Here is a 27,653-nt window from a genome sequence, read left to right as displayed (position 1 = left end):
AAGCCCTGTGTAAACTGTGTCTGTGGTGACCCAGTGCCCAGCCTCTTGCTACCCTTGAGCAAAGGGCTGCATTGCCCATGAGAGGTTAGGTTAGTTAACTCTCTGCATAGTACCACTGTCCACAAGTTAGTCTTCCTGGGGCAGTGAACATCTGCTCCACCAAGACCCAGACCCAAATGCCTACTTGTTTCACATCAGCCACTAGACAGTAACAATGTTCACCCATTACTGCCCCCCTGGCTGTACTTGTACCTGCTGCTGCCCCTGACACACACAGCCTCTGAGCTCCTGAGCAGGCCTCTGCTCTACTCTGCATCCATGAGACTCCCCGAGTTTAACTGCAGTGCTAACCAGGCTTCTTATGGGGATAAGGGTGATCCTGTTTCCCTCCAGGGGAGAGAGGATCCCACAGCAGCACAGGCCTGCCCTGGTCTTGCCAGTGCCACTTTCCTTGGACACCAGGGAAGCAGCAAGGGACCAGGCCAGGGAGAGGACAGGGGAAGGGGCTGTGCATTGGGATTGGAAAGAGTGAGAGCTTTCAGGAGGAAAGAGCAACTTGCCAGCTCCCTGTTGCCCTCCATACTAATCCTTCCATTGACTACATATATATTCATCTAACTCTCCATGCAACCTAGGGTCTGTCTAGATATCTGTCCTCAAACGCAATCTATTACCCTTTGTGCACACCACTTGCCGTCAGGTTGCAGTTCTCTTTCCCCGGCAGTAAGGATGCACGTGCGTGCATGTGCCGATTGAGCATGCTCAGTAGGTTACACACTGGCTGGGTGGGTATGCAGCTATGTATGTGCACCTGTTCTGGACATCTACTGGTGTCTAAGGCTCACAAACATAGACACTTGGGAACCCGTAATTAGCAGGTGCTAGACGGAGGAAGAGGAGGGCATTTCTATGTTTTAACTCAGTTCATCTGTGTGGTGCAAGTGCCAGCCTTAGAAGTCAAAGACCTGGATTCTAGGCCCCCCATTTACCCAGAGGTGGTTTGAATCCTGCATCTCTGTGATGTGAGGTCAGGAGGGTTTGTGGCCAGCGAGGTGGTTGCTGCCCTGGCAATGAGTAGGTCTTGGTTTTAGCTTGGGCCCCTCTTCCTATTCTGAAGAAACTTTCTCCACTGCTTTCCATCCATTTTATCCCATGGCTACTAAATGCACCTACAACTTGTAAGGGTTCTCCTCCCTCCACCCCAGTTTTAACCAGAATTTCTGTAGCCAGGTGTACATACAGGTTTATTAAGCCAAAGCGGAAAGCAAGAGCCAAAACTGCCAGGTGGACTGCTGGAGAGCTGCTGCTTAGAAATAGTATTTCACTGCTTGTGTCTGACCATCTCTCTGTTCATCCATGCCCCCCACACACCCTCTGTCTATATAACTAGCTATATAACCATCCAGCCCCAGACACACCTGATGTCTGTCTACCTATCTGGCTGTCCTCATATACATCATCTGTCTCTCTCTCTCCATCCTCATAGACACACTCTATCTATCTATCTATCTATCTATCTATCTATCTATCTATCTATCTATCTATCTATCTATCTATCTATCTATCTATCCATTGCTTCATTTATTTGTCTTTCTATCTAGCCATCCTTATATACCCTTTCTCTTTCTGTCCGTCAGTCTACCTGCCTCCCTCTTTCCATCCCCATGTACTCCCTCTTTCTGCCTATCTTTATCCCTGCACACATCCTCCCTATACATCCCCTTTCCTCCCCCACTGGGTGCTCTGCCAGCCGCCTGCCACTCCCTTCACCCCTCCTCAGCTGGCAGAGCCAGGAGCTCCTGGTATCACATTTTTGGGTGCCATGCTGTGCCCGCCCCCGCCCCCTCCCTTCTGTCTCTCACACTTGCTCCGTGCTGTAATGGAGCCCCGCAGGCTGTCACAGGAGAAATGAAGCGTGAAAACTCTTCCTTGTGAAGCCCGGGACAGTGCTAATTAATCTGCCAGCGTGCCCTCCGCCTGCCACCCCCCAGCCTCCTCAGTGCCACATGTCACTGCAAAGCCTGGCACAGGGCAGTGGAAGGAGCATGCCCTCCTCTCTGTGTTGTCCCTTCTGCCCATAGGGCTGTGTGAGGTTCCCCTCCATGGTAGGGAATCCAGAGGGCAGCCCCCACACTCACATCACCTGAGCCCCCAGAGGGAACTTCAGAAAGCATCCACTTTCTTCCTCCATCCTTTCCTGTCTCTCTATCTCCCCCTGCAGATCTGTCAGGTCAGTGTCTAGCTTGTCCCCCTCCACGACCCCCCCACCTATCCACATGGAGTCCTGGGCACAGACGTCTTGTCAGCATAAGAAGACACAGAACTTCAGTTCTTGGCTCCATGCGTGCCTGAAAGGGTGTGACCCAGCCAGATTACTGAGGGAGCTGCTGTAATAGCTACCCAAAACTCCCCCATCTTGGGCAGGGCTTGCTCTTTGTCACCCTACATTTGGAGAGGGTCCTGGCATGGGTACCCTACAGCTGAGATTCCCATTGGAGCCTTGCACAGGCTTGGAGAAGAGGCAATGCAACTTTGGAATCCAGCATGTGAGCCAACAATATGAGCCAAACATGTGCTCTTGATGCAAAAAAAGTCAGCAGTGTCCTGAGTTGTACTATCAGGAGCATCACTTGTAAACAAAGGAAGTGATTTTTCTACTTTATTTGGCACTGATGAGGCCTCACCTGGATTAATGGGTCCAGGTCTGGATCTCACACTTCAAGAAGGATGTGGATAGATTGGAAAGAGTCCAGCAGAGTGACAAAAATGATTAGAGGTCTTGGAAACATGGCTTATGAGAAAAGTCTGAAAGAATAGGGTTATTTAGTTTGGAGAAGAGAAGACTGAGCGGGGATCTGATCATAGAATAATAGAAAATTAGGATTAGAAGGGACCTCAGGAAATCACCTAGTCCAATCCCCTGCTCAAAGCAGGACCGTCCCCAACTAGAACAGGCTTCAAATAACTGACGGGTAATTACAGAACAGATGGAGATGGACTTTCCTCTGTGGCTGTACGGGACAAGACGAGGAACAGTGGCCTCAAGATTCAGCAGCGGAAATTTAGGTTGGAGATTAGGAGGATTTTTCTGACTAGGGTGATGTTCAGGCATTGGAATAGGCTACTTAGAGGGGTTGTGGAATCTCCATCCCTGGAAATTTTCAAAAGCAGGTTGGACAGACTGACTGGGATGGTTTAATCAGGGATCATTCTGCCTTGGGTAGGGGGCTGAACTAGATGACCTCATTAGGCCTGCCAGCCCTACTTTCCTATTATTTTATATGGTACATGCTCTTCAGAAGCCTTGGGGGGAACTGGATGGAGCTTCCCAGGAGTCTTCTGAATGCCTTAGATTTTCCTGCCCCACTGTCTTCACCAATACAGGGCATGTCTACACATCACCATATGGTGATGTTGTTACTGTGCCATGCTTTAGTAGTTCTTTTTGGAGCCACTGTATGCTATAAGCAGGGAGCGTGCTGCTATGGTGATGTAGCTGGTGCTCATGTGTAGACCGTGTGATTGCTACACCACCGTAGTGCACCATACAGCAGCATAGCTCATCGCTATGTCACTGTAGGGCGATGTGTAAATGCACCCACAGACTGCAGTAGGAGGAGGTGGCTGTGTAGAGGAAGAATATCAGGAAGGGATTGGTATGCCCCTCCAGGGCCAGGGCTAGCTTAGTGCTCAGATGACCTGGCTTCCAGCCCCAGCAGTGCTGTGCCTTGGGGTAAGTCACCTTCTGCTACCCTTGGGCAGTTCCATCTTTGGTGTCTGTACAGCACCTGCTTGGTTGGGGCTTGCTCTCAATTGGGACCGGGGGTCATATGTCATGCTGTGTCCATGCAACTCCGAGTGTACATAGGCCTTTTGACTTGGTGGTGGTCTCAATAGGTCTCTGGCAAATCAGTAATACTGTAATTGTGTTCAGCTGCCCTGGTTGGGGTGATGCTTCTGAAAGGGCCTTTTCCTTGTGGTTTGGCTTTGTCACAAGAGTCAATAGCGGTGAGCACAGCCATGGGTACTGCTGGCACCTGGAATGAACTTGAAACTGGCATGAGAACTGTGGGAGTCAATGCCAAGGCAGCTAAAGGAAGCTTTTCAGGCTTCATTATCCCTAACCAGTGCCATGGGGGGAGGGGGAAGTTAGTAAGAGCCCTGAGCAAGAGACAAGAGGAATTTTCTTCAGAGCTGTTCCCTTCACCCACCTCATGCTCCAGGTGCCCTCCTGGCTGCCATGGCCTGGGCAATGGATGGATAATGGGGGCCCAGCTGCTAACAAGGAAGGTAGCACCCGCCCCTTGTATGCGTCTTAGCCTACCCTTCCCACACGGGCACTGCCCACCTGGTCTCAGAGCCATCCTTCTTCAGGGCAAGAGCTCTCATCGGGCTGGGCATGGGGCTCCTTGCCTTAGGTCTTCTCTCCAGGGCAGGGTCAGGGCCTGTTGCCCAGCTGGGTTATGCTTCCCAGCCAGTTTCCCTCCTGCCCCACATAAGAGGGAGGGAGGGACATGAGAAATGTGAGGGGGGTGCATTAGGAATGGATTTAGCCCCTTGGTCCTTGCTTGAGGGAGTTAGCTCATGAATTCCTGGCTCTTCAGCTGGGTGGTTGAATGCCACGATCGTGGTATTAGTGCCTGGATGGACGGATGGATGGAGAGAGCCCACCATCTAATCTGTCTGACAGGCTGCCAGAGCCCCAGGGCATCTGTGCTAGTCTCTGCCTAGTCAGTGCTGGATGCTGTTTGCTTTTCTCCCCGGATCAGGACGCTCAAGGCCTGCTGGGGTGGGCACCAAGACAGGCCTACCAGGATCCAGTGCATTTGCTAGGTTTAGGTAGGGCCTGAGTGTGTGAAGGGAACAGGCACTGCAGCGGGAGTGGGAGGGGGGTTACACCCCCCTCATCCCTGAGGGACCTGACCAGAGATCAGCAGTGGGACAATGTAGAAGCTGATAGCTCATGCCTCCCCTGCCTCCTGCAGAAGGACTCACACCCTTTCCCATCCTCAGCCCCTGGGGGCTGTCACCTCCTTCTGCTCCTGCTAACTCCCCAACTTCACAGCCCTTTCACCCCTCCTGCCTCCCCCCTTTCCCATCTCCCTTCTTTCTTTTCTCTCCCTCCTTCCCTCCCAGCTCCTTCTCTTATCCCCAACCATCTCTAGCTCTGCTTCTCCCCCTTCTTCCTGTCTTGTGGGCCCCCTGTCCCTGGTGGCAGGTCCCCGCAGTTTGGCCCTGGATGTGCTGGGTATGGTGGCCTGGAACTGGGGGGGTGTTTCCTAGCAAACCCAGGCCCCCATCTAAACAGCTGCTGAGCCGCTGACCTGGGGCCACCCTGCTACCAGCTCCGGGAGCCCCACCAGGGTTTCATGGGCCCTGGAGCCCAGGGGCTGCAGGACTCACAGTTCCAGGGCCAGGCAGGTATGTCCCTCCAGGGAGGCGCTCCCGTTCCTGTTGTAATTACAGACTTGGGTCCTCTAGCCATCAGGGAGCAGGTCACCTCATAGTTTATTCATGATTACACGGGTTATTGGTAACCAGAGATGTGGTGCATTCAGAGGGCAGGTCCCACCTGGGAGATCTGCTGCTGTGAACTCACATAGGCCCCTGGCTTGGAGTCTGGGGCCCTGGTGTCACATGTATTATGCTGAAGGCGAAAATGGTGAGAGAACTATCTGCCCTGGGAACTTAGCTGACTTCCAATAGCTATGGCATGATGCAGTAGAGGCCAGTTGCTAGAGCCCTGGATTAGCCCTCAAGGCACATAGGTTCTCCTCTCACCTTTGTCTGGATCTGTGTGCAAGTCTTTTTCTTGCCTTGTCCATTCAGTACGTGAAGGCAGGGGTTGGCTCTCACTGTGTTTGGGCAGTGCCTAGGCACTGAGCTGAGCAGGCATTGTCCTCCATTATGCACACGCTGACACTATGGGGGTCTGAATTAGCTCAGGCCCTGGAGGTCCTACTGTTATCACTACAATAAGAGAGGGCTTATGCATCCGTGGGCCTGTGTGGGAAGGGGAGGTCAGAACCTGAGCGGGGGAACATGCACCTGCTGTGTGAGGGACTTGGAGAGCTCAGGGTTTGGCTTTATTTCTACACCTGAAAATGCCTCTACTTTCCACAAGCTAAGTTTTCTGGGAAAAACAAAATTAGCTGGGGAACAAAATCCCATTTCCAGCAGAGAAGCTGGAAGGCTTTGCCACCCAAACAGACTGTTTTGACGCTGACGGGATGTTTTCCCCTTGGGCTCGTGGAATGTTTCCATTGCAATGGAGGATGGCTCCATCGTGGTGCTTCCAGCTGGCTCTAGTCATTAACCTTCCCTTACAGACCTGGACCCACATCTCCTTATACCAGCCTCGTGCACCAACCCCAGCCTCATCTGACAAGCTCAGGCTCCCACCAGGTGGCCAGAATGACACTTCAGTCCCTATCACATAGGAGTACTTCACTTTCATGGGGAACATGGAAGTCCCCTTCACCTCTGCTGCCCTTGCATTAGAGAGATGTCCCAGCTCTCACGAGGCTGCGTACAGGGGGCACACGCTGAGCTGCTTCATGGCAGCTCCTCTCCAGCTGTGGGGGATGTATAAGTGGGCCTGTCTCTTGGGTGGTCCCTCACTAGTGCCCCTTATACCCTGAGCTCCTCCCTTACCTGAGTCTCTCCTGACTTTACCCCTTTTTCCCTGCTGCCAGGTCTTCAGCACCTACTCCAATGAGGATTATGACCGCCGGAATGAGGATGTGGACCCCATGGCTGCTTCAGCAGAGTATGAGCTGGAGAAGCGGGTGGAGCGACTAGAGCTGTTCCCTGTGGAGCTGGAGAAAGGTATGGAGTGGGGGTCTGGCTCTGGTGGAGGTGACACTAGGAAGGCTGAGGGCTTGGTCCTTGGGGTCCTAGTCCCTGTGCTGGGGGAGGATAGGGATGGTTTTAAGCCATCCTTGTGCTGCCCCTGCTTTGAGTCTGTCCAATGCCACATGCATCCCAGGGGGTAACCCAGAGTGTGACACGATGTGCCCTAGGGTAGGTCAGGCATAGAGCCCTCACCCCAGGCAGGGGGGCCCCTTGGGCTCCTTGCAGCCCATTTAAGGCCCCTTTGTACAGGCAGAGGTGCAGTGAAAGGGCTCAAGTGTGCTGGGAATCAAGACCTAAGAACCCCCTCACACCATCTGTCTATGTACACACAGTTCCACCCAGCCCACGGGTGCAGCTGGCCCCCACTGTGTCCCTCACTCACAGCCTGATTCCTTCACACCAGCTGCTACACACATGCAGCTCCGCCTGGCCTGTGAGCACAGCCGGTTCCTCACAGTCACACTTGCACACTCATCCCCCCACACCACCTGCTGTTGCACAGCTCTGACCAGCCCACAGGCGCAGCTGGCTCCCTTGACATTCACACACTCATCCCTTCACACTGCCTCCTGAATCTGTGCAGCTCCACTTGGACTCGGGCACATTCGGTCCCTCGTGAAACCCCACACTCCCATTCACACACACAGCCCCTCACATTGCCTGCCTGAGCAGCACAGCTCCACCCAGCCCATGGGCACAGCTGGTCCTCCCATGCCTACCACTCTCACACTCTACTTACACACATAGCCCCTCACACCACCTGCTGCACACACAGGTCTGCCCAGCCCACAGCCACAACAGGCCTCCCCTCTTCCCACTGAACTTGCCCTTGTTCTTCTACATGACTTGCCAACACGTTTACAGCTCTGCCTGCCCTGTGGGTGTAGCCAGCCCACCTGGGCACCCCCTCTTCACCCCTACATTCCTCCAAGCTGCCAGATCCTTCCACACACTCATTTGCAATCCTTCACTCAAATGCGTGCTCCATGCCATCCCCATGCACGCTTCATCTGCTGCCAGACATTCACATGCCCCTGCATGTTAATACACACATATCTGAACACAGGTACATGCGCCTGCCAGTTCAGGCAGGCACAGTGACTCATGCATATGCAATGGTGCATGCATGCACACACACCTGTCTGCCTGCCTGTTCACATGTCTCCCCCTGAACACTTATTTTTACATGCACCTGCATATCCACACATACCTATTCCTGCACACTTCTTCATCAAATAGCTGCAAATGCACAGCTTGTGTGAGAGGCTCATGGGAAGCCCAGTGAGGGTACCTGCCCCATAGGCAGCAGCTGTTACTAAAGCAAAGAGGCCGCATGGGAAAAAGAGGCAGGGTATTGGAAAGCTGTTTTTGGGTGCTTTGGGGCTGGGGAGGAATCTGATGGGGAGAAGGTAGGAGTAATCATGGGACTGAGATGCTAGAGCCTGGGAGGAAGATGAGCTCTGGAGGGTCCTAGAGGACACAGGAAATGCAGCTTTCCCCATGTGGAGGGGCCTGTGTCTTTCAATGCAAGGGCTCTGAGAGTGAGGGAGCAAGGGTGAAGGGTGCTGGTATTACTAAGGGAACCTGTAGGTAAGACCCTGCTGGGCTAGAGCAGCTGCTGAGTTCCTGGGAGCTGAGACAGGCACATGTGCAGCACATGGTACCTGAAGGAGCACAATACTGACGGGCAGGGAGCCAGGCCCTTCTCTGAAGTGTTGCCTGGGACTGGGGGCAGACACAGGTCTGATGGGCTACGGTTTGGACCCGTGTGACATGAGGTGAGACATGCTATCAAAGGGGTGCACCAGGCACTTCATTGCATGTACTACTCTGGGAGCTCAGGGAGACAGCAGAGATAAGGGCCCCTCTGCAAGGCACTGACTGTTCACATAGGGAGAGACAGCCCCTGTCCTAGAAAGCCTCCAGCCTGAAGAATAGGGAGGGGAGGGGACATGTAGGTTTAGCCAACGCCCTGCTGCTGAAGCAGAGGACAGGGGACCAGAGGGGGCCTCCAGGGTCAGCTAGCCCCCTCCCTGCTTTTTCTGGAACCACCTGATCCATCTGCCACCAGCAGGGTTCTTCGCCCCTGCAATTGGCTGGGGGGCTGCCCCAGTGTTTCCCTTGTCTGAAGCTCAGGGGCCCCCTCCTGATCACCAGCCTGGCTTTAACCCTAACCTCTTTGCCCCCCCTGCCCACACAGTCCCTGAACATAAACTGTTCTTCCCACACTGGGCCCTTCCCCACCACCCCCCACTCAGCCTTCCTTCTGCCAGTTCAGGCTGCACCACTCTGAATACAGAGGAACGAGCTCAGACTGGACCTGGGCTCTGACTTGCTTCAGCAGGGGGTGGTGATCTGGGTCTGGAGCAGCAAAGCAGCCTAGCTAGGTGATGCTGCCATGCCCATGGGAGTGAGCCAGTCCTGCCTGGCCAGGGCGCTTGCCTTCACACTGGCTCATTGGCTCCACTTCGTCTTGCTCTCTCACGCTGTCATTCCTGCTGGTGCGTCCCCCTCCCACACACACTGCCTCCTGTAATTTAGCTGCCATCTGTCCTTTCCTCCCTCTGTAATAAACACTGTTCCTCTCTCCTACTGTTTCCTCACTCCCCTCCTGCCCTGGGGCCCAGACACTGCCGGGATCCCTGCCAATCCCCTCCCTTGGTATTTGCTCAGCCCAGTGCCACGCCAGTAGGCACCCCCTGCCTGGCCACCCCCCTACTCAGGAGCCCCACATCTCCCAGGCTGGGGAAAGGGGACAGCACTGGCTCTGAGTCTCCCTGCTGGAGCCCTTGAGGACACTGGATTTCTTTCTTGCAGATTCTGAGGGTCTGGGAATCAGCATTATTGGGATGGGTGCTGGAGCTGACATGGGCCTGGAGAAACTTGGCATCTTCGTCAAGACGGTGACTGAAGGTGGGGCAGCTCATCGGGACGGCAGGTAACCCTGGCTAATGCATAGGCTTTTGAATTAAAAGGGCATGTTCCCATCCTCTGTCATGTAGCATGATCCAGGGCCCCTGATTCTGGACTCAAAGGCAAAGGCATGAATGGCAGGGCTGGGGACAGAACCAGGTCACCACTCATCCCAGAACCAGTGTCTTCATTGCAAGACCAAGATTCCTATCTTGCTCAGTCCCAGCATAAACCTGCCCCCTCTAGCACACACATTCTGCTGATCTGTGGGCTTCCCCTGCCATCACTCTCAGCAGCAGGTGCTGTGGGTATGGGGTAAGGAGCACTTGAGGAAGCTGCCAGCCACTGCAGTCCCACCCCCTCCCAGCAGAAGGTGTTGTTAGGGGCTGGTGCAGTGCATGAGTGCTGGCTGCCAGGAGCTCCCTGCTCCTCTGGGCTCAGCCTGTCTCTGTAGGAGTTACTGAAACTCTGGCTGCAGGCAGTGCTTTGTGTGTTGTATAACTCTGTGCGGTTGGGATGTTGTGAATGCTGCCTGCCGGTTTCCTGTTGTGCCTTGTTTGTTGGGCATGTGATGTGGAGGGGCTGGCTATTCTGTGCTGCAGATATGGGCTGACTGCTTAGCTTTTCAGGGGGAGTGTGTAGATATTGGTTATTGCTCTGTGTATTGTAGCTGTATTAGTGTACATGGTGGCACAGATGTGTGTGTGTGTATATATAACAATAGTCATGCGTGTTTTCAGGCCAGTTGTAAACAAATTGCTAACAAATATCTGTTGTGGTCATTGTTCTTGATATACATACATACACACATATGTATACATGCTTATATGTATGCATGTTCATAGTGTTTTCACATGTGTGGTCTGAGTTGTGAAATTGCATACCATCTGCCTGGTACACAAGATTGTGCGCACACCTCTTGCTGATATTGTGCTGGGCATAGGTGCTAGTTGTGAGTCCAGGCTGTGGGTTGCAGATCCATTGGACTAGATCCTATTTCACCTTTGACACCTAAATGGCAGCTCCCTGGCCTCATCAATGCTATTTTTGGCACCCTCTCACAGAGTGCATTTGTGTTTTGCCTCATTCCCTCTTCAGTCCACTGTTCAAAGCTGACCCACTGCCCCTTGCATTTAGCAGTTATTGGATCCAATGGATGGAGAGCAGTGGAGAAGCATCTGCCCTTTTGTGGGCAAGTATCTGGGTTAGAAACCAGGGCTTGCTCCCATCTCAGAGGGCAAGCTGTCACTGAGCTACAAACATTTTAGCTTCCTCTCGTCTTTGGGGCCATACAAAGCTTCTCCTTCCAGCAGTCAAAGGGACCAGTTTCAAGGGGAGGGGATTAGCTAGTGCCTGACTTGCAGCCTAGTGGTTTAGAGCCAGGGCCCATGGTCTAGATCTTGCTGTGGTAGGGAGATGTGGTAGCAACCAGGTTCTAGCACCTACCCACCTCTGACCTGAGCTGGGTCATTTTGGTCTATAGCCTAAAGAAAGTTGCTAACCACTGATACAGGAAGCAGGAGAAGTAGATTCAAACCCTTCTAGTGCAATATGTGCCCCCTTGGGCTAAAACTTGCCTACTTTCCTTCTACTCCCATCATCGGTTTTTGCCTTGCTACAATTTCAGGACTTGTGGATGTACATTATCATGTACCTGCCTGGCTAGAGCACAGCCCTACTAACCAGGCCAAGGCAGCTCTAATGTAGTTGCGTATGTGCCATCTGGGCACATAAAGTGAAATAGGATCTAGCCCACAGTCAGTACTACTATCCCCAAGCATTTAAAAATCAGGAATCTGGTCCCAAAACAGTGAGATTGGCTTACATAGCAAGACATTTTTATAGCTGATAAACTTGGGCTTCCTTTTATTTGCCTTCTTGCTATCAGTCATTCATGGGTCACATTTCCCACACTTTCTCCACAGCTGGGAGAGTGAGAAGCTCACTTTGTTTATTTAAAATGACATGTTTTCAGAATCACGTGACTCCAGCAGCTGTCACTTTCAGAAGAAAGCAACCCATGCTGTAGCACCCCTGATAAAACGGTGAGAGTTGGCAGCACCGTGAGCCACCGTGTGAACGTGTACATGGGCTACGGCGCGTGTCGTGATGAGCTGGAGAGGACATTGCTGTGTGCCTTCTGCTCACATCTGTAACAGATTTCTGTATTTATTTAAGCCTTGCTCACTTGGCCAGCCGTGCAGTGCACATACCTCCTTCCCAGAAGGGGCTCTGGGGAGAGCACTCAGACAATCTTTTCCCAGCCTGCTTCAGCCCAACACAAACAAGCCAATGCAGAATGGTGTAGGGCAGGATCCTTCATTTCCTTACAACCACTACTGCCTTTTACATTACCCCAAAAAGGGGGTATTCCACTTGCTTGCAGCAAACACTCAGACCTGACCTCCACACTAGTTCATTATGGGGGGGTGATGCAGTGATGAATTCATCAGTACCACTTGACATGTGAATGCTGACATTGATTTAAACCTGGTTTCCATTGGCTCAGCTTACATCTCCACAGCCCAGGCAGCATAACACTAGTTAGCCCAGTTAGTCAGCTTAATGGGGCCTCCATTGTTAAAACAGGGTGACATTTTGAATAGACTAGCCCTTGAGTCACACCATTGGGTGTGAATGGTCTCATGAGGGACAGCTGAAGAATCCAGCCCTCTGAAAGAATCAGGCCCTTTCCGTAAGGCCACAGTAGGCATCGAAGGAATTTTACAGTGGCAGGTTTTGCAGAGCAAAGGGGGAGAAAAGTGTTAAAAGGAATCATGAAAGTTAGGTCAGTGGAATAGGTAGCTTAGCCTTGTGACCCTTCTAGCTACTCAGCACTTGCCATGCCTCTCTGTCTTTGCACAGATATGCTATGTGTGTGTGTCTGGGGATTTAATGCAGTGGGATACACTTGTGTGTGCAGTGCCGACTGCAGAAATTTTCAGACCCAGAATAAGTCCTTAAGCTAAGACCCCCTTCCTATACTTACACTGTTCCTGGCTACTTGGTTTAGGAGCATGGCTCTTGCTAGTTGGTTTTGCATTTTAAGTCCTAACATGGTGAGCGGCCATGCAGAAAGAAAGATCCGTACCTTTTAGGTGAAAGACATTTGTGATCCATTAAAAAAAACCTGACTGGTCAGGCTCCACTTCTGAATGCTCAAGCCTGAGACAGCTTCCAGTGTTTCCTACCACGTGGGCATCTCCAGGTGTGTGTAGAATCATAGAGCTGGAAAGGACCATGAGGGTCATCGGTTCTAACCTTTTTCTCAAATACAGGAATGCTATTTCTAAATTACTTCTGACCAATGCTTAGTCAGCCTCTTCCTGAAACCCTCCAATGAACACCTAAGTTCTAAGGAGTCTGTTTTGTGCTGACTTCATGTTGGACTAGTCTTTTGCAGTGACTGCCTGTTTGTTTGCAACTGTGCGTGGCATGCCTTGCCTCAGGTGGGCCTCAGGTAGAGCTGAATGAGGTATGAGCCAAACAGGCATAGGCCAGGCAGGCTTATAAAAGGCAGCCCCTTGCAAATACAGGGTCTCTGCATATGCATTTGTGCAAGTGTCACTAAGTGTGTTTGTGCTGAGCTGGGAGTTTGTATGGATTCCTTAGTATAACCGAGCCTGGCTGTGTGTGTCTGCACGTGTGTTTGTGTAGGGGAGTTGTGTTTGTTGTGACGTGCTTGCGCAGTGGATGGGTGTGCTCTGCGTGTGAGTTCAGATTGCCCAGATTGATGCTGAAATTGGAGCTTGCGGCACTATTAATTATGCAGAGAGGACAAAGTGGCTGTCAGGGAGCGTGAGCTTCTGGCCTAGTGTGTGGACTCAGAAAAGGAGGAAACCTGCTCTCTGCATGTTACAGACCTGAGATGAGGCAGGGCACAGCATGTTACACACCTGAGATGGGCACAGAAAAAGCTGTTCAGTGTGAGAACAATCCTGACTGAGGGGTGGTAGGTGTGAGGGATGCCAGGGTGGGACTGGAGTTTCTGGGAGATCACTGTCAGCCTCAAGACCAGGGCCCCATTGCAACCCTGATGTCTGGACTGTGGCCTCCTAAATCCAGGGACATTTCTGCTTTCTCTCAAGGTTTTAACCCTCAGTCACTCTGAATACCAAAGACACTGCCAAGCTGCTTCTGGGACCAAAGAGTTTCCTCAGGGTTGCCCTGTGGTCCAGCTTCATGCACTGCCCTGCACGTGACAGCTTCAGCTGCTTGGCAAGAGCAGAGAGAACTGACTTTGATTCATCTGTCCCAGGCCAGGCTGGGGCAGGCATCCCTCTGGGTCTCAGCAGACACTTAGCTCAGCTGCTGGATCCTTCACCAGCTCCAAAAAAACACTTCCTTCCTGTCTCTGACAAAAACCGCCATGGCAAGGCCTCATTCCTACCATGAGAAGAGCCCCCCTCAGCCCCTTCCTGGTGCCTCTGGAGAGACAGAGGCCCTGGGAGATCCTGGGGCAGGAGCAGGGAATGGGTGCACTGAGGGCTGAAGGGGGAGGCAGAAGGGAGGGGAATTTATGCAGGGTGCGAAGGGAGTTACCAGGGAGAACTGGAAATGAAGGAGGGGTGTCTGTAAGGGGAATCAGCTACAGGGAACAGTGATGGGATAGGGGGCTGTATGGGGAAGTTAGTGAGAGTGAGTGGGAGATGGGAACTCCCCCGTGGAAGCGAAGAGGGAAGGGAGAAGGGATTTTATTCTGGGGGAACTGGGGTGGGGGCTGGATTGTGACTCTCCTGGAGTTTGTCTTCAGAGGCCTCATCCAGCTCCTCCTTCCCCACACATTTCTCCCTGGCCCTTGTGTTCCTGCCCAGCCATAGTTTGGCTTGGGTTGTCCTAACCACTGGCTCCCACTTCAGCCATGGGGAGCTAGGCTTCCTGCTGCTGGCTCTCCCTGGGGTGAGGGAGAGCATGAGAATGTGGTACCCAGGTAGGGGCAGATGGGTGCAGGGGCAGTGGGAGAGATCTAGAGGCATGGCTTGGTAGCAGAGAAGAAGAAGAGGCCTCTGTGGACAGGCCTGAGCTTGTGCTGGTTGGTGCTGACCTGACAGCATCTCAGAGTCCCTCTAAAGCATTGCACTAGTCCTCATCCATGCCCCTCCTCCTGGCAGTGAGAACTTCCCTTCCCTGGCCCTGTACTGAGTCTTGCTTCCGGAGCACAGATAGCTCAGCCCAGCCAGAATTTCCCTTCCTCTTTCCATTGAGCAGAACAATCTCTGATTAACTCTTTCCGGGTGTCCATCCCAGTGCCCTGCTGGAGGTGGAAGTCGCAGGATGGTGGGGATTTAGCTGCAGTGGTACCAATAGGGATTACAATGCCAAGAGCAATCAACACACCTGCTTCAAGGTATAATCTGATCACTGGCAGGACAGGGATCAGGGCAGAAATTGCTCTGCAAGGCAGTTCAGGGGGTTAAGGTAATTCCTTCCTGTGCAGCACTAGATGTTGACAGTGGAAGGAGGCAAGGTGCCAGACTGGAAAGATAATGGCTGTGCTCCAGTACATCAAGTGGTGTAATGCTGGATGAAACAGGCCAGTGATCTGATCAGTAGTCTCACTCATGCCCTTTCTCCCCTAGGATCCAGGTGAACGATCTCATCGTGGAGGTGGACGGCACCAGCTTGGTGGGCGTGACCCAGAGCTTCGCGGCCTCAGTGCTGAGGAACACCAAGGGTAGAGTCCGGTAGGGGAACAGCGTGCGCCCGGCTTGCCATGAGCAAAGAAACAGGATGGAGCAGCCAGAGGGGGGAAGACCCATGCCCCTTAGTGCCCTGCCAGCAGGTGCCCCATGCTAGCATCTCTCCTGAGGTCATGTTGCTTCCTGCAGGGAGCATGTGGGAGGTTGTAGTCCCCAGCCAGGTGAGGGAGGGGAAAAAGGTGGAGGCCTGGGGCTCTATTTAAGCCCTTCCTGCAACCTTTCATTCTCAAACAAGCCCTGACAGCCATTAGCAGTGAGCTGGTCACCAGCCTCAGACAGATGTCAGTAGTAGGCTTCAAAGTGAACAAGCCCCCTTGCAGAAAGTGGGAGCGGAGTGGGGAATGGGTCCCACCACTGAGAGCCGAGCTCTGAGGGGAGTCCATAGGTCTTCTCCAGCCCCTTCCTCCACTGCATGGAAATAACTAGAACAGAGACAGGCCCATTGTCTCAGCTTCCTGCAGCTCTGTGGAGCCAGACAAATAGCCTGGCTCTGTGGTCACATTCCAGGTGACTTGACTGCCCTTGGGGAATGGAAGGGAGTCTGGAGTTGTTGTAACTGAAGGCTTTGTCGGAATTGCCCAGGAAGATCTCACACCGCCAGCTCCAGACTGGCCCAGCTCTCCTCTCTCTCTCTTACCATAGGCATTAACAGGAGGCAGGTGCTTGTCTGTTCCCAGATGTCACCTGCTCCTTCCTCAGGCAGTAAAAAACCTCCATTCACCCCATCACAGAGGGCAGCTATGATGCCCCAAACAGAGTGAGGTGGACTGGCTTCTTCTGGCCCTGCCCCTGCCCTGTACTTCTCTGGCTGCAGTGCAGTCATTGCAGTTTCATGCTGCTGCTAACGTGGGGAGAATTAGGCCAAAATGTTCAATCCAGCTGGGCTGAGACAAGGGAGCATATCTCCTCAAGAGTCTGGGTGCTTGGGCATCCACTGGGTGCTGATCGCTTTGGGTGATGTGGTCCTGAAGGCCCAGTGTGCACAGAGATTTGCTACAGGTATAATTCTGATAGTGAGGGGCTGAACTTCTCTGCCACCAGCCTCATAACATCAGAGCCCCTTGTGTGGGTGCCAGCATGCGGTGTTAAATGGCACTAAGAGGATATCTGTACTACAGGGACAGCACTTCCCAGCAGAGGCACTTCTAACATGCCCAGTCCTGTCACCCCCACACCCCAGTCTCCCTCACCTGGAAATTCAGTGGTGAGGCCACTCTTGGGACATGCCCCCAAGGTTACTCTTGACTTCAGTGTCCAACATGTCCTGGGGTCAAGGCTGGAGCAGCCTCACAGGTGGGAGTGGCTGGGTGCAATATGTCAGGACCCCCTGTTGCTGTGGTGTGGACACACCATACATGGGGACAGTTGAGGGCGGGTGTATGCTGCAGACTGATGTTAGCACAGCTCTGTGGTGTTATCCCTGACTGGGCCAGCAGAGCTGACTAGTGTGGATGATGTTACACTGGCAAAACTGTACTGTGTCACTTGTTTTGCTTGCAGGGAAGGTTTTCCTACACCATGGGTTTTCAACCTTTTTTAACAAGTGTACCTCTTCTGGGTGCATGGGGGGCATGTGCCCCTGGGTCTGCATGTGGGGCATGGGTGGGCTGGGGCTGCACCAGGCTGTTTCTGGCAGGGTGGGGAGTGGGGCTGGACCAGGCTGCTCTGTGGTGGGTGGCAGCAGCAGTGGGAGGGGCGCCATGGGGGGGCAGCAGCCACCCCAGAATTTGTTGTAGTGCCCTCCCCCTACTCCCAGCACAGCCTGCCCCAACACCCCTGCCAGGAACAGCCCGGTGCTGCCTTAGCCCCAGCCCCAGCCCACCACAGCCTGCTGTGCCCTGCATGCAGATCCAGGGGCACATGCCCCCCCATGCTCTCCCAGGGTGTGCATGGTGGCAGGTGCCGCCACCCCGCACACCCGCCACATGAGCTGCTAACAGTTCTGTCCTGCACTCTGCCCCAGCTGGGCAGTGCCTCCCCTGCTCCAGCCCCAGCCCCAGTTCAACTCCCTCCCTCACTGCAGGGGCCTATGGGAGCGGTGCTACAGGCGGGGAGCTGCAGCCACCCCAAAATTCACTGTAGCCCCCCCCAGCCCCCCTCCCAGCATCGTTGCTGCCCACCCTGAGCGCATCCCGGTCCAGACTTCTGCCAGGAAGAGCCCAGTGCTGCCCCAGCCCCAGCCGGCAGCCTGCCTCACATGCAGATCCGAGGGCACATGTCCCCCATGTCCTCTCAGGGTGTGCGTAGCAGTGGGAGCCACCCCCACCCCCCTCCCCTGTGCAGCTCAGTCCCATGCCATGCCCTGGCTGGGCAGCCCCTGCCCCAGCCCCACTCCCTCCCCCCATAACAAACTTGCCTGCCAGACCCAGCTGCTATCTACATGGCCAGGCTGTACTCCTGCCCGCCCACTTGCTGCGCTGCAGCTGCACATGCACACAGAGTCCTATGTACCCCCTACGAACCTTTTAAGTACCCCTAGGGGTATGCGTACCCCTGGTTGACAAGCACTGTCCTAAACCAATGCAAACACAGCTTTGCCAGTATAACCACGTCCCAACTGGGAGTTCTTCGCTGGAGAAGGATGCTGCCTTCCCTCTACCTCTAGATCAATGGTACTCAACCTTTTTTCCCAGAGGGCCAGATGGGCAGTGCCTAATCCATCCATCAGCCATATCCAGCTGGCAGTCTTGATCCAGAGCCTGGGGTGGGCGTGGAGGGAAGGGAGTATGACCTGGCCCCTGCCTGTCACGTGGAGCTTGGAAATTTGGTAGCGGTGTTAATTATCACTGCTCCCAAGCCACCAAATTTACTGACCCATGACGAGCCCCATGGTCAGATGCCATGGCTCTGCAGGCCAGAGGTTGAGCATCCCTGCTGTACAGCGCAGCCGTGATTTCATTCCGCTTCCTACGTGGAGACAGCATTAGTGACCTATGGTCATGTATTGCTGTGTAACTCATCATGGCAGAAGGGGACAGGAGCTGAGCTGTCCCCAGTTGGTAAAACACTGCAAGATCAATATGGGCAGGGCCGAAGGCTTACTGGAAAATCCAGTAAGCCTTTGAAAAGGGACTTTGAAAAGGGGAATGGAGCAGCAATAGGTGATGCTCTGGAGACCAACAAGGGCCTTCCCAGCCCCTTTCAAAACCAAAGCAGGAAGAAGCACTCAGCGTGGGAAGAAGCTGCTGCTGAGATTTGCCCAGCCAGCTAGATCAGACTTGGCCAGGCACCAGAAACTCCCACGTGGTGTCCCCAAACTGCCTGCCCTTGGGCAGCGACAGACCGTCTGTAAAGGAAGCAGAAACCCAGCAGACACCCACCCGCCTGAGCGTACACCCAGGTCATCAGTTCTGCCCGCCCCTGCTCTTCATGGCCTCAGCTGGGGGCAGGGGCAGGCCTGGGGCTGATTTTGTTCCATGCCATTTTGGCAGGGAATGAAATAGCAAAGCAAGCTGGAAAAGCAGCAGGTTTCTGATCAAACCCAGCCAGCATGGCAGGATGGTATTGCTCTGGAGAGTGATGTTACCTGACCCTAAAGGCCTAATCTTAGTGCAGAGGGAGCATGCGGCTTTTACCTTGTGCGCCAGCAGCCTCTTCTGGCTCCTCATTCAAGCAGTCAGCTGATACAAGGGCTCAGTGACCCCAAGTCTGAGCAGGAAACGCAGGGACCCTCTCTGTCCTGATGCTCCATGTACTTGCCAGGCACCCTTTCCTCACCTCCCTGCCAGAATTGCCCTGGGGTCCCCTAAGACAGTTTTCACTGTGCGTCCCCCATACTCTCCACCCTGACAACTCTGCCCCCAGAGCATCCTTTTTTACCCTATAACTTGTAGCACTTCCTGGGGATCTCCTCTAACTCCATAATCTCCCCTGCTGGCCCACAGCACCCATAGCCTCTACAGCTCACCCTGTAGCAACCCGTTTATCTTCCATCACTCCACAACCTTCACCCCTCTGGTGTCTCACTGTGTAACCCCTAATCACTCCTGACTTCCAGCACTAGAGCACCCCATTGTCTTTGTCCAACCAAACCTTCCACTGCAGACTCTATAGCACCCACTATCCATCTCCCACCATGCCAGGTAATGGCCAGAGGGCACTCCATCTGCATCGCCCCATGGCCCCCGACACCACCTTGTCTAACCTCTCCAGCCTTCCTGCATTTCCCTGCATGCCCAATCCTTGCCTCACCTCACACTGTGCTGGCAGGGCGTGACGCAGGGAGGCAGGCCCAGTCCCTGGCAGGCAGTGGGAGCCAGGCAGGAAGTGAGTAAGCATGAAGAGCTGAGAGGAAGCACATGCACGGCAGGCGTTTCCGCTGGGCCACGGGCGGCATGCCGGCACAGCTTGCAGCTGCCTAACAGTCCCTTTATCTCACCCTGGGTATCTAAAGCACCACCCTTCCTGGCAAGGCCCAGCGCGGCAGGGCAGGAGACGCCCCTGATCCGTGCCTGATACCCAGTGGCGGATGTTTGTGTGGAATATACTGAAAAAATAGATTCCACTGTAAATTAAAAAAAAAGCCCAGTGTCAACTCATGCGTCAAGATGGCAGCATCAGGCAAAAGCAGATGAGCCCAGAGCAGACAGGACCCAGCTCTAGCCCTGTATAGCCTCCCTTCCACTGGCACACTGGCCTGATCCTGCCTGCACTGAAGGCAGTGAGTCCCCCCCTGCTCCATCACTCCCAGCTGCAGGCTGAGCATCTGGCCTTGGAAGCCTGAGGAGGCAGAGGCCACCTGGGGAGCCTCAGGGGATCCTAGCCTTAGTGGGTTATGGAGGAGGATGGGTTTCCCCCTGCCTCTCATGTGGGCTGGATGGGGTAGTTAAAAAACAGTGAGATTCCAGTTCATTCTGCGCTGAGGCCTGTTTCCATCGTGGCTCCACGGACAGAGCAGAGAAAAAGGAATTGGTTGTTCTCCAGGCTGGGAGCAAGGACAGGTAAACTCCTCCACAGCCTGGGGGCTCTGACCCCCACCCGGAGATCCCTGTCAGACTCCCCCAGCAGGCACCTGCTGATTTCTTAGGGCTATGTGGTGAGAGAGAGTGGACGTCCATCTCATAGGGGCTGGTGGCAGGTGCGGGACAGGATGCAGTGGGATTAGGGGGATGCCTGGAAAAGTCACAAGCTCCTCATTTACCTGCCCCCAATATTACCCCATCTGAGGGGTAGTGTTTTATACTTCCTAAGCACCAGCCTACACGAGAACAGAGGCAACACCCAGCAGAGTCACAACACTGTGCTCCCCAGAAGGACCATTTGCAATTACCCTGCATTGCTCCCCACTGCAGGGTCCCACAGAGTCTAGGGGCTTCAAAGACAGTGTGTAACATGTGATACCTGAGGAGATGAAATGACAACCAGGACCCCAGCAGTATCCCAGGCTGATTGCTTGTCTCTCTCTCTCCCAGGTTCCTGATCGGGCGGGAGAAGCCGGGTGAGCAGAGTGAGGTGGCTCAGCTGATCCAGCAGACACTGGAGCAGGAGCGATGGCAGCGGGAAATGATGGAGCAGCGATACACCCAGTATACAGAGGATGATGAAGAAGTAAGTGGAGTGTGAGTGTGATCTCAGCTTTTCCCGGCTAGAGCAGCATTAGTACCCTAGCTGAAAGATGTCCCTGGGTTACTGGCAGCCCCTTTTGTACTTGGGGCTGTATTGATACAGTGAGACCCTCCTTTCTCTGAAGAGGTTTAGCTCCAAACTGGCAGGACAAACAAAGTCTGGGAGGAGAAAGAAGAGTCATGACAGGGTCACAGAGGAGGTCAGTGGCAGAGGAGATCAGTGGCAGAGCCAAGTCTTGGGCCCCAGGGTGGTGCTCTAACCATTGGACAATGCTGCTTCCCCCATATCTCTGCTATTTCACTCGTGGACCCAAATCAACTATAGTAGGTTTCTCCTACTGGTTTCTGTTGTGCTCTCCCCCTGTCACTCTGAAAGCAAACCAGACTCACAGGACCTGATGGGGCTGTCCTCAGCCCCAGGGGACGGCAGGCATGAAGTGCTGCTGCACTGTGCATGGAAGTGCTTATTACTAGCCTGCGTAGTGATGCACTGGAGAACAGGTCCCTCCATCTTGTCTCTGCAGCCCTGGCCATGGTGCTGGCCTGGTCCCTCATGTTGTATGTACCTGACCCTAACTGGCACCTAGCTTGAGGTGTTACTTCCCTGCCTCTGGACTCTGGAGGACAGGGAAGGGAAATGCTGTGAGGCCTCTCCTGTTCCCAAGATGGGGATGTGCCTCCACCTCCTGGTAGAACATGGCAGCTTCTAGGCTTGGTGGGATCTCCCTGCAGGAGACCTGGGGACGCTGTCCTGAGGGGGAGACAGCTGGAAAATGAGGGAATAGCATATTGTGGGGTCTAATTATAAGGGCTCGGCTGTCACATAGTGCTGTTCAGTAGTGGCTGTCAAAGTGCTTTACAAAGGAGTGCAGGAATGAGATCTTCCATCTTACAGATGGGGACATGGAGGCACAGAGAATAAATGAGCTTCCCAAGGTCACCCAGCAGCTCAGTGGCAGAGCTAGGAATGCCTTTCTGACAGTGCTCTGTCCTGTGGGGATGGTGACCATGACTTCAGATCTTCATCTGGTACAAACCTGGAGTCCACTGACTTCACAGTTGCCGCACTGACCTACACCCTCTGGGATTTTTACCCACTGATGTCAATGATGCAATACTTCATTTCACTCATTGCGGGACCCCTGGCATGGCTTAACAAGCACTCATGGTGCTCTGGCATGGTGCCAGAGGACTGGAAAAGGGCCAACGTGGTTCCCATTTTCAAAAAAGGGAGGAAGGAGGACCCAGGAAACTATAGGCCAGTCAGTCTTACCTCAGTTCTGGGTAAGCTTTTTGAGAGAATTATACTGGCACATGTCCGTGAGGGGCCAGCAGGGGAGATTATGCTTAGGGGCAACCAACATGGGTTCATTAGAGGCAGGTCCTGTCAGACCAACCTGGTGACCTTCTACGACCAGGTCACAAAATCCTTAGATGCAGGTGTTGCGGTGGACGTAGTCTTTCTGGATTCTAGGAAGGCCTTTGACACTGTCTCTCACCCCATTCTTACTAAAAACCTAGGAGACCGTGGCATCAGCACCTACACAGTCAAACGGGTCACTAACTGGCTGGAGGGCTGCACCCAGAGAGTGATGGTGGACGGGTCATTTTTTACCTGGAGGGATGTGGGCAGTGGGGTCCCTCAGGGCTCGGTCCTCGGGCCTGCACTGTTCAACATCTTCATCAGCAACTTGGACGGGGGTGTAAAAAGCACCCTGTTCAAATTCTCAGATGACATTAAGATGTGGGGAGAAGTGGGCACACTAGAAGGGAGGAATAGGCTGCAATTGGACCTGGACAGGTTACAGGGGTGGGCGGATGAGAACAGGATGGGTTTCAACACTGACAAGTGCAAGGTACTGCACCTGGGGAGGAAGAACCAGCAGTATACCTACAGTCTGGGTAACTTCCTTCTCATCAGTGCAGAGGTATAAAAGGATCTTGGAGTCATTATTGATGCCAAAATGAACATGGGTCACCAATGTGAGGCCAATCAGATAGGCCAATCATACCTTGTCATGCATCCACATATGCATCTCAAGCAGGTCCAAGGAGGTGATCCTCCCTCTCTATGCAGCACTGGTCAGGCCACAGTTGGAGTACTGTGTCCAGTTTTGGGCGCCGCACTTCAGGAGGGATGTGGATAGCATGGAGAGGGTCCAGAGGAGGGCCACCCGCATGATCAGGAGTCAGCAGGGTAGGCCCTATGAGGAGAGGCTAAGGGACCTGAACCTGTTCAGCCTCCACAAGACAAGGCTGAGAGGGGAATCTAGTGGCCATTTACAAATTAGTCAGGAGGAACCAGCAGACATTGGGAGAGTCCCTGTTCCCCCGAGCACTACCAGGAGTGACAAGAAATAATGGTCATAAGCTGGCAGAGGGTAAATTCAGGCTAGATATCAGGAGGCGCTACTTCACAGTCAGGACGGCTAGGATCTGGAACCAACTTCTAAGAGAAGTGGTGCTGGCTCCTATCCTGGGGGTCTTTAAGAGGAGGCTGGATGAACACCTTGCCGGGGTCGTTTGACTGCAGTACCCTTTCCTGCCATGGCAGGGGGTCGTACTTGATGATCTGTTCAGGTCCCTTCCGACCCTACCTACTATGAAACTATGAAACTCACTGGGGACCTGGCTCACTGAGTTCAATGAAGTTGCACTGATTTACACTACTATATTAATGATGGTGATTACATCAGGTTTATGTAGCAGCATGGAGACCCCAGGGTAGGGTTGGGCCCCATTGTACTGGGACAGACACATGATAAAAACCTGGTCACAAAGCCCCTCCAGTTTCCACTTAGTCTGAATTGCTTTGGAAAACTGCTGTTAATTGGGCAGTGGGTGTGCCTGAGGCCTCTGAGGGCTTCAATACAATAGAACTGTACACAATATAATTCCCAGCTTTTCAAAGGCAAGCTAAGGAAAAGGAGCTTTGTCCTGTGCATTCTGAAACCAATGGAAAGACTTGTGTGTGTTCCCCAACAATTAACTGTACTGAGCCAATGCATAGACTCCTCATCCATTGTGGGGTCTCCATTGTGCTAGGTGCTGTGCATACCCAGAACACCCACACACACAGAGTATGGGACCAAGTATTTACAGTTGAAAGATGCAACACAGAGGTATTGTGCCCATTTTACAGAAGGGGAACAGGAAGATGAGGTGATGCCCATGGTCACATAGGGAGCCAGTGGCAGAGGTGCAAGGGGAGCTTGGGTCTCCTGAGTCCCAGCAGAGGTGCTGTCACCACAAGGCCATTCTTAAGCTAGAGTAATGCATTGTTTTGATCCTGGGAGCTGCATTCTTTGCTAAGGGGTGGTGCAGGATGGTGAGTGGAGTGGGGAGCTGTTACTGTGATTTGGTCTGTGTGAGTACTGCATCACATATGTGGGGAGTCATGGGAGGGGAAGCCAGAACCGAGCCAATGCCTTGCCACCCCCCCCCCCCCCCCGGTTTATATTTACAGACAGGCGAATACGCTACAGACGAGGACGAGGAGATGAGCCCCATGTTCCCCAGCAGCGAGATGGCCATTGAGGTCTTTGAGCTGGCTGAGAATGAGGACATGCTGTCCCCTGTTGAGATGGACCCTGAGAAGCTGGTGCACAAATTTAAGGAGGTACTGAATGCAGTGGGGTGGAGGGGAGTGGATTCTGTGCCCTGGGAATCCGGGGAGATGGGAGGGGTCAGTAACTCACAAATTCAAATGTCTGTGCATGCATGAGCATGTGGGAGCATAGGGCCATATGTGTGCATGCACTTATGAGGATGTTTTTACCAATGTGAGTGTGCACATGTGTATGCTACTGACTCTGTGCAGGTATGTTTACATAAGTACCTGACTCTGTGTGCATGCATACATGTGCATTCATAGTTCAATCAGTATGTGACTATGATCGTGTATATAGGCTACCAGAGGCGTGCATGTGTGTGCGTGTGCGTGTGTCTGTGCGTGCATGTGCACCCTGAGATGCATGGACATACATGCATACATATGGGTCAGGAACTATATGGATGTAAGTGTTTGTTCATGGGGGTATGGAAGGAGGTATATATTGCATGAGGTGTAGGTTGTATATATTGCATGAGAGCACTGGTGTGTGGGGAAGGTGGACACATGCATGTTTTGTGTTATGTTGCCCTCTAGTGGCTGGAAGCTCTACCAGCATGTCTCAAGGGCTGCATAGATATCTCCCAAGCCATCTATGCACTAGGCCCTTCACCAGACAGCTGGTGGGCATCCTTTTAGCTCAAGTGCATTGAAGCCATGTGCATACTGATTGCAACAACACCCCTTCAATTCCAAGGCTCTCAGGTATAGCTGCTCTGCTTCTGCCAAATAGAAACAGTTCACCTCAGCGGAGCATCTCTCAGCTGAATGGTCCCAACATGATTTCCAGACCATGTGGCCTAGGTCTTCAGGAGGGCTCTGTCTGGAGGCTTCAAATCAGACCCACCTTGTGGGTGCTGAGCCCTTTGGGGGTCTGACCCCACAAACCTGGTTCTCTTCTCACTCTGGTGTAAATCTGGAGTCACTGCATCAAGGCCAGGATAGTCATATCAGTGTGAAACCATCACTCCCCCATTATTGAAGTGCAGCCATCTCTGGGATGGAGCAGGTGTTTTGCAGCTGTTCAGCCATGCTAACTCAACAGCTTAGGCAAGAAATTGGAGGAGAGTCCCAACACTAATCAAACCTGTCAGGTGTGTGTGTAGCGGGGACTCACTGAAGCTGTATAGCTAACGGGTTTTACTAGGACACCAGTGTTCACTCCCTGATTTCAATGTAAAAATGAAGGGACTGTGTAGTTCCTGCCGTGACCTGGGATAATGCCCCTCTGAGGGTACCAGGGGATAGTGCTGGCACCTTGCTGGCTTTACTGGGGTATTAATGCTCTGCTGCTTTCCAACAGCTGCAGATCAAGCACGCCGTAACTGAGGCTGAGATCCAGCAGCTAAAGAGGAAGGTGAGCCCAGGGCAGGGACAAGGGGTGTGGGAGGATGGGGGTGGGGGAGGCCCTCTGCCAAGCTCCATGGCTCTGTCCTTGCTCCCTCATTGCCTGTCCCCTCATAGCCCTGCTTGCTTCACCCACAGTCTAGAGCTGCTACAACCTCCCTGCCCCCGCTGTTCCCTCCTCCTCCCTGTCAGCTCTTCCCCCTGGCATCTTTTGGTCTCCTTCTCACTCCAAGTTTGCTGAATTGTTTTTATTGCCCCAGAATACAGAGCCAGAGATACACAGGCACTAAGACACACAGAGCTGCAGACACGGGTACACACAGCCACACAACTGCACGTGCTGAGAGCCCCGCAGCCAGCCACAAAAACACACACTAGCCAGCCACAAAGACACAACTCACCAGACATGCGCACATGCAAAGACACATACAGAAACATGCAGAACCACACAGAGCTACAACCACACCTAATCACACATGCAGATACACAGCCACATACCCAGCCACATACAACCACACTCCAACACAATCACATCCAAACATGGAGACAAATTAATACACACACACACACAAATGAACATAGATGCAAGCATACATGGAGATACACATAAAGCTGTATACACAGACAACCACACATAGATACAACTAGGCCCTGTCATATACACAGACACATTAAAACACCCCCCAAACACAGACTGAGCATGCACACCACCTGTGCACACATACAAAAATATATAAATAGGCACCAACACAAGTGCACACAGAGAGACATGCAGCAATGGCCAGAGATGCCCCATTGCACAACCAAACAGGTGGATACACAAAGATACACCCAAACAGACACAATCGCACTAAACTGTGCAACCACACATAGGCACAAGTACACTCAGATGCACACACACTCAGGATTCCCCTCACTCCAATCCCCTTGTTGCTGGATGCTCTCCACACTTGTCTTCTCTGTGCAGCTCTTACCCTCCCTGAGTTCCCCCCTGGCATCCATAGGTGATCTGTGTTACCAGATTTGTCCATTACTTTGGGGTGTGCTCATTTATTAGGGATAGTTTCTAGGGTCTTGGTAATTCTGTCAATGTGCTGCTTGTGTTGCTATATGGAGCTGTATCTCTCCCTTCTGCAAGCCCTCACCCCCAGTGGAGCTATCTTGCAGGACTCAATCTCAATGGGGCTGGGTTCCTCCAGTCACCAAATCAGTCATACACACAAACACACACAAATTAACGTGACATGCCTGACCCGGCCGGGTTGATCAGCATGGACAGGCTGACACCCTCACATGCCAAGAATCAGTTCATCAGAGCAACAATACACTGCAGTCAGACACAAGCACACAGGTAAACAGAATCCCTCTGAATCCGGCTGGGTGTCCAGCTGACACCCTCATGGGCCAGTATTCAGTTTATTAGGGCACGTCTGAGTCAAACTGGGTCAATCAGCCTGTACAAGCTGATCCCCTTATGTGTTTCAAACTCAGCACGTCCCAATCTTTGGCCTCTTGATGAGCAGAACACACAATATTTTTGGGCTTCACAGGGATCTTTAGCTTAGGTAAAAGAAGCGTTGCTGCAGAGCACAGAAGGAAAGAGAAGCAGAGAAGGAAAAATATACCCAGTTACTACCAGTTTGACTATAAAAGTTATTTATTGCT

At 52.9% G+C, this 27,653-nt stretch overlaps 1 protein-coding gene across 1 annotated transcript in view; it reads left to right on the top strand.

Annotated features, from left to right (window-relative positions):
• The window catches only part of PPP1R9B (protein phosphatase 1 regulatory subunit 9B), a 49,265-nt gene that overhangs the window by 14,964 nt on the left and 6,648 nt on the right, over nt 1-27,653 (top strand). The window contains exons 2-7 of the mRNA XM_006277061.4: nt 6,696-6,828; nt 9,673-9,793; nt 15,348-15,452; nt 20,879-21,014; nt 24,498-24,650; nt 25,945-25,998. Of these exons, the coding sequence (XP_006277123.2) occupies nt 6,696-6,828; nt 9,673-9,793; nt 15,348-15,452; nt 20,879-21,014; nt 24,498-24,650; nt 25,945-25,998 (702 nt within the window). The remainder of the gene's footprint in view (nt 1-6,695; nt 6,829-9,672; nt 9,794-15,347; nt 15,453-20,878; nt 21,015-24,497; nt 24,651-25,944; nt 25,999-27,653) is intronic.

This window comes from Alligator mississippiensis, chromosome 4, assembly GCF_030867095.1.
Source record: "Alligator mississippiensis isolate rAllMis1 chromosome 4, rAllMis1, whole genome shotgun sequence".
Lineage (NCBI taxonomy): Eukaryota > Metazoa > Chordata > Crocodylia > Alligatoridae > Alligator > Alligator mississippiensis.
The sequence above is the reverse complement of the archived record's forward strand: the minus strand, read 5'-3'. Positions and strand labels throughout refer to the sequence as shown.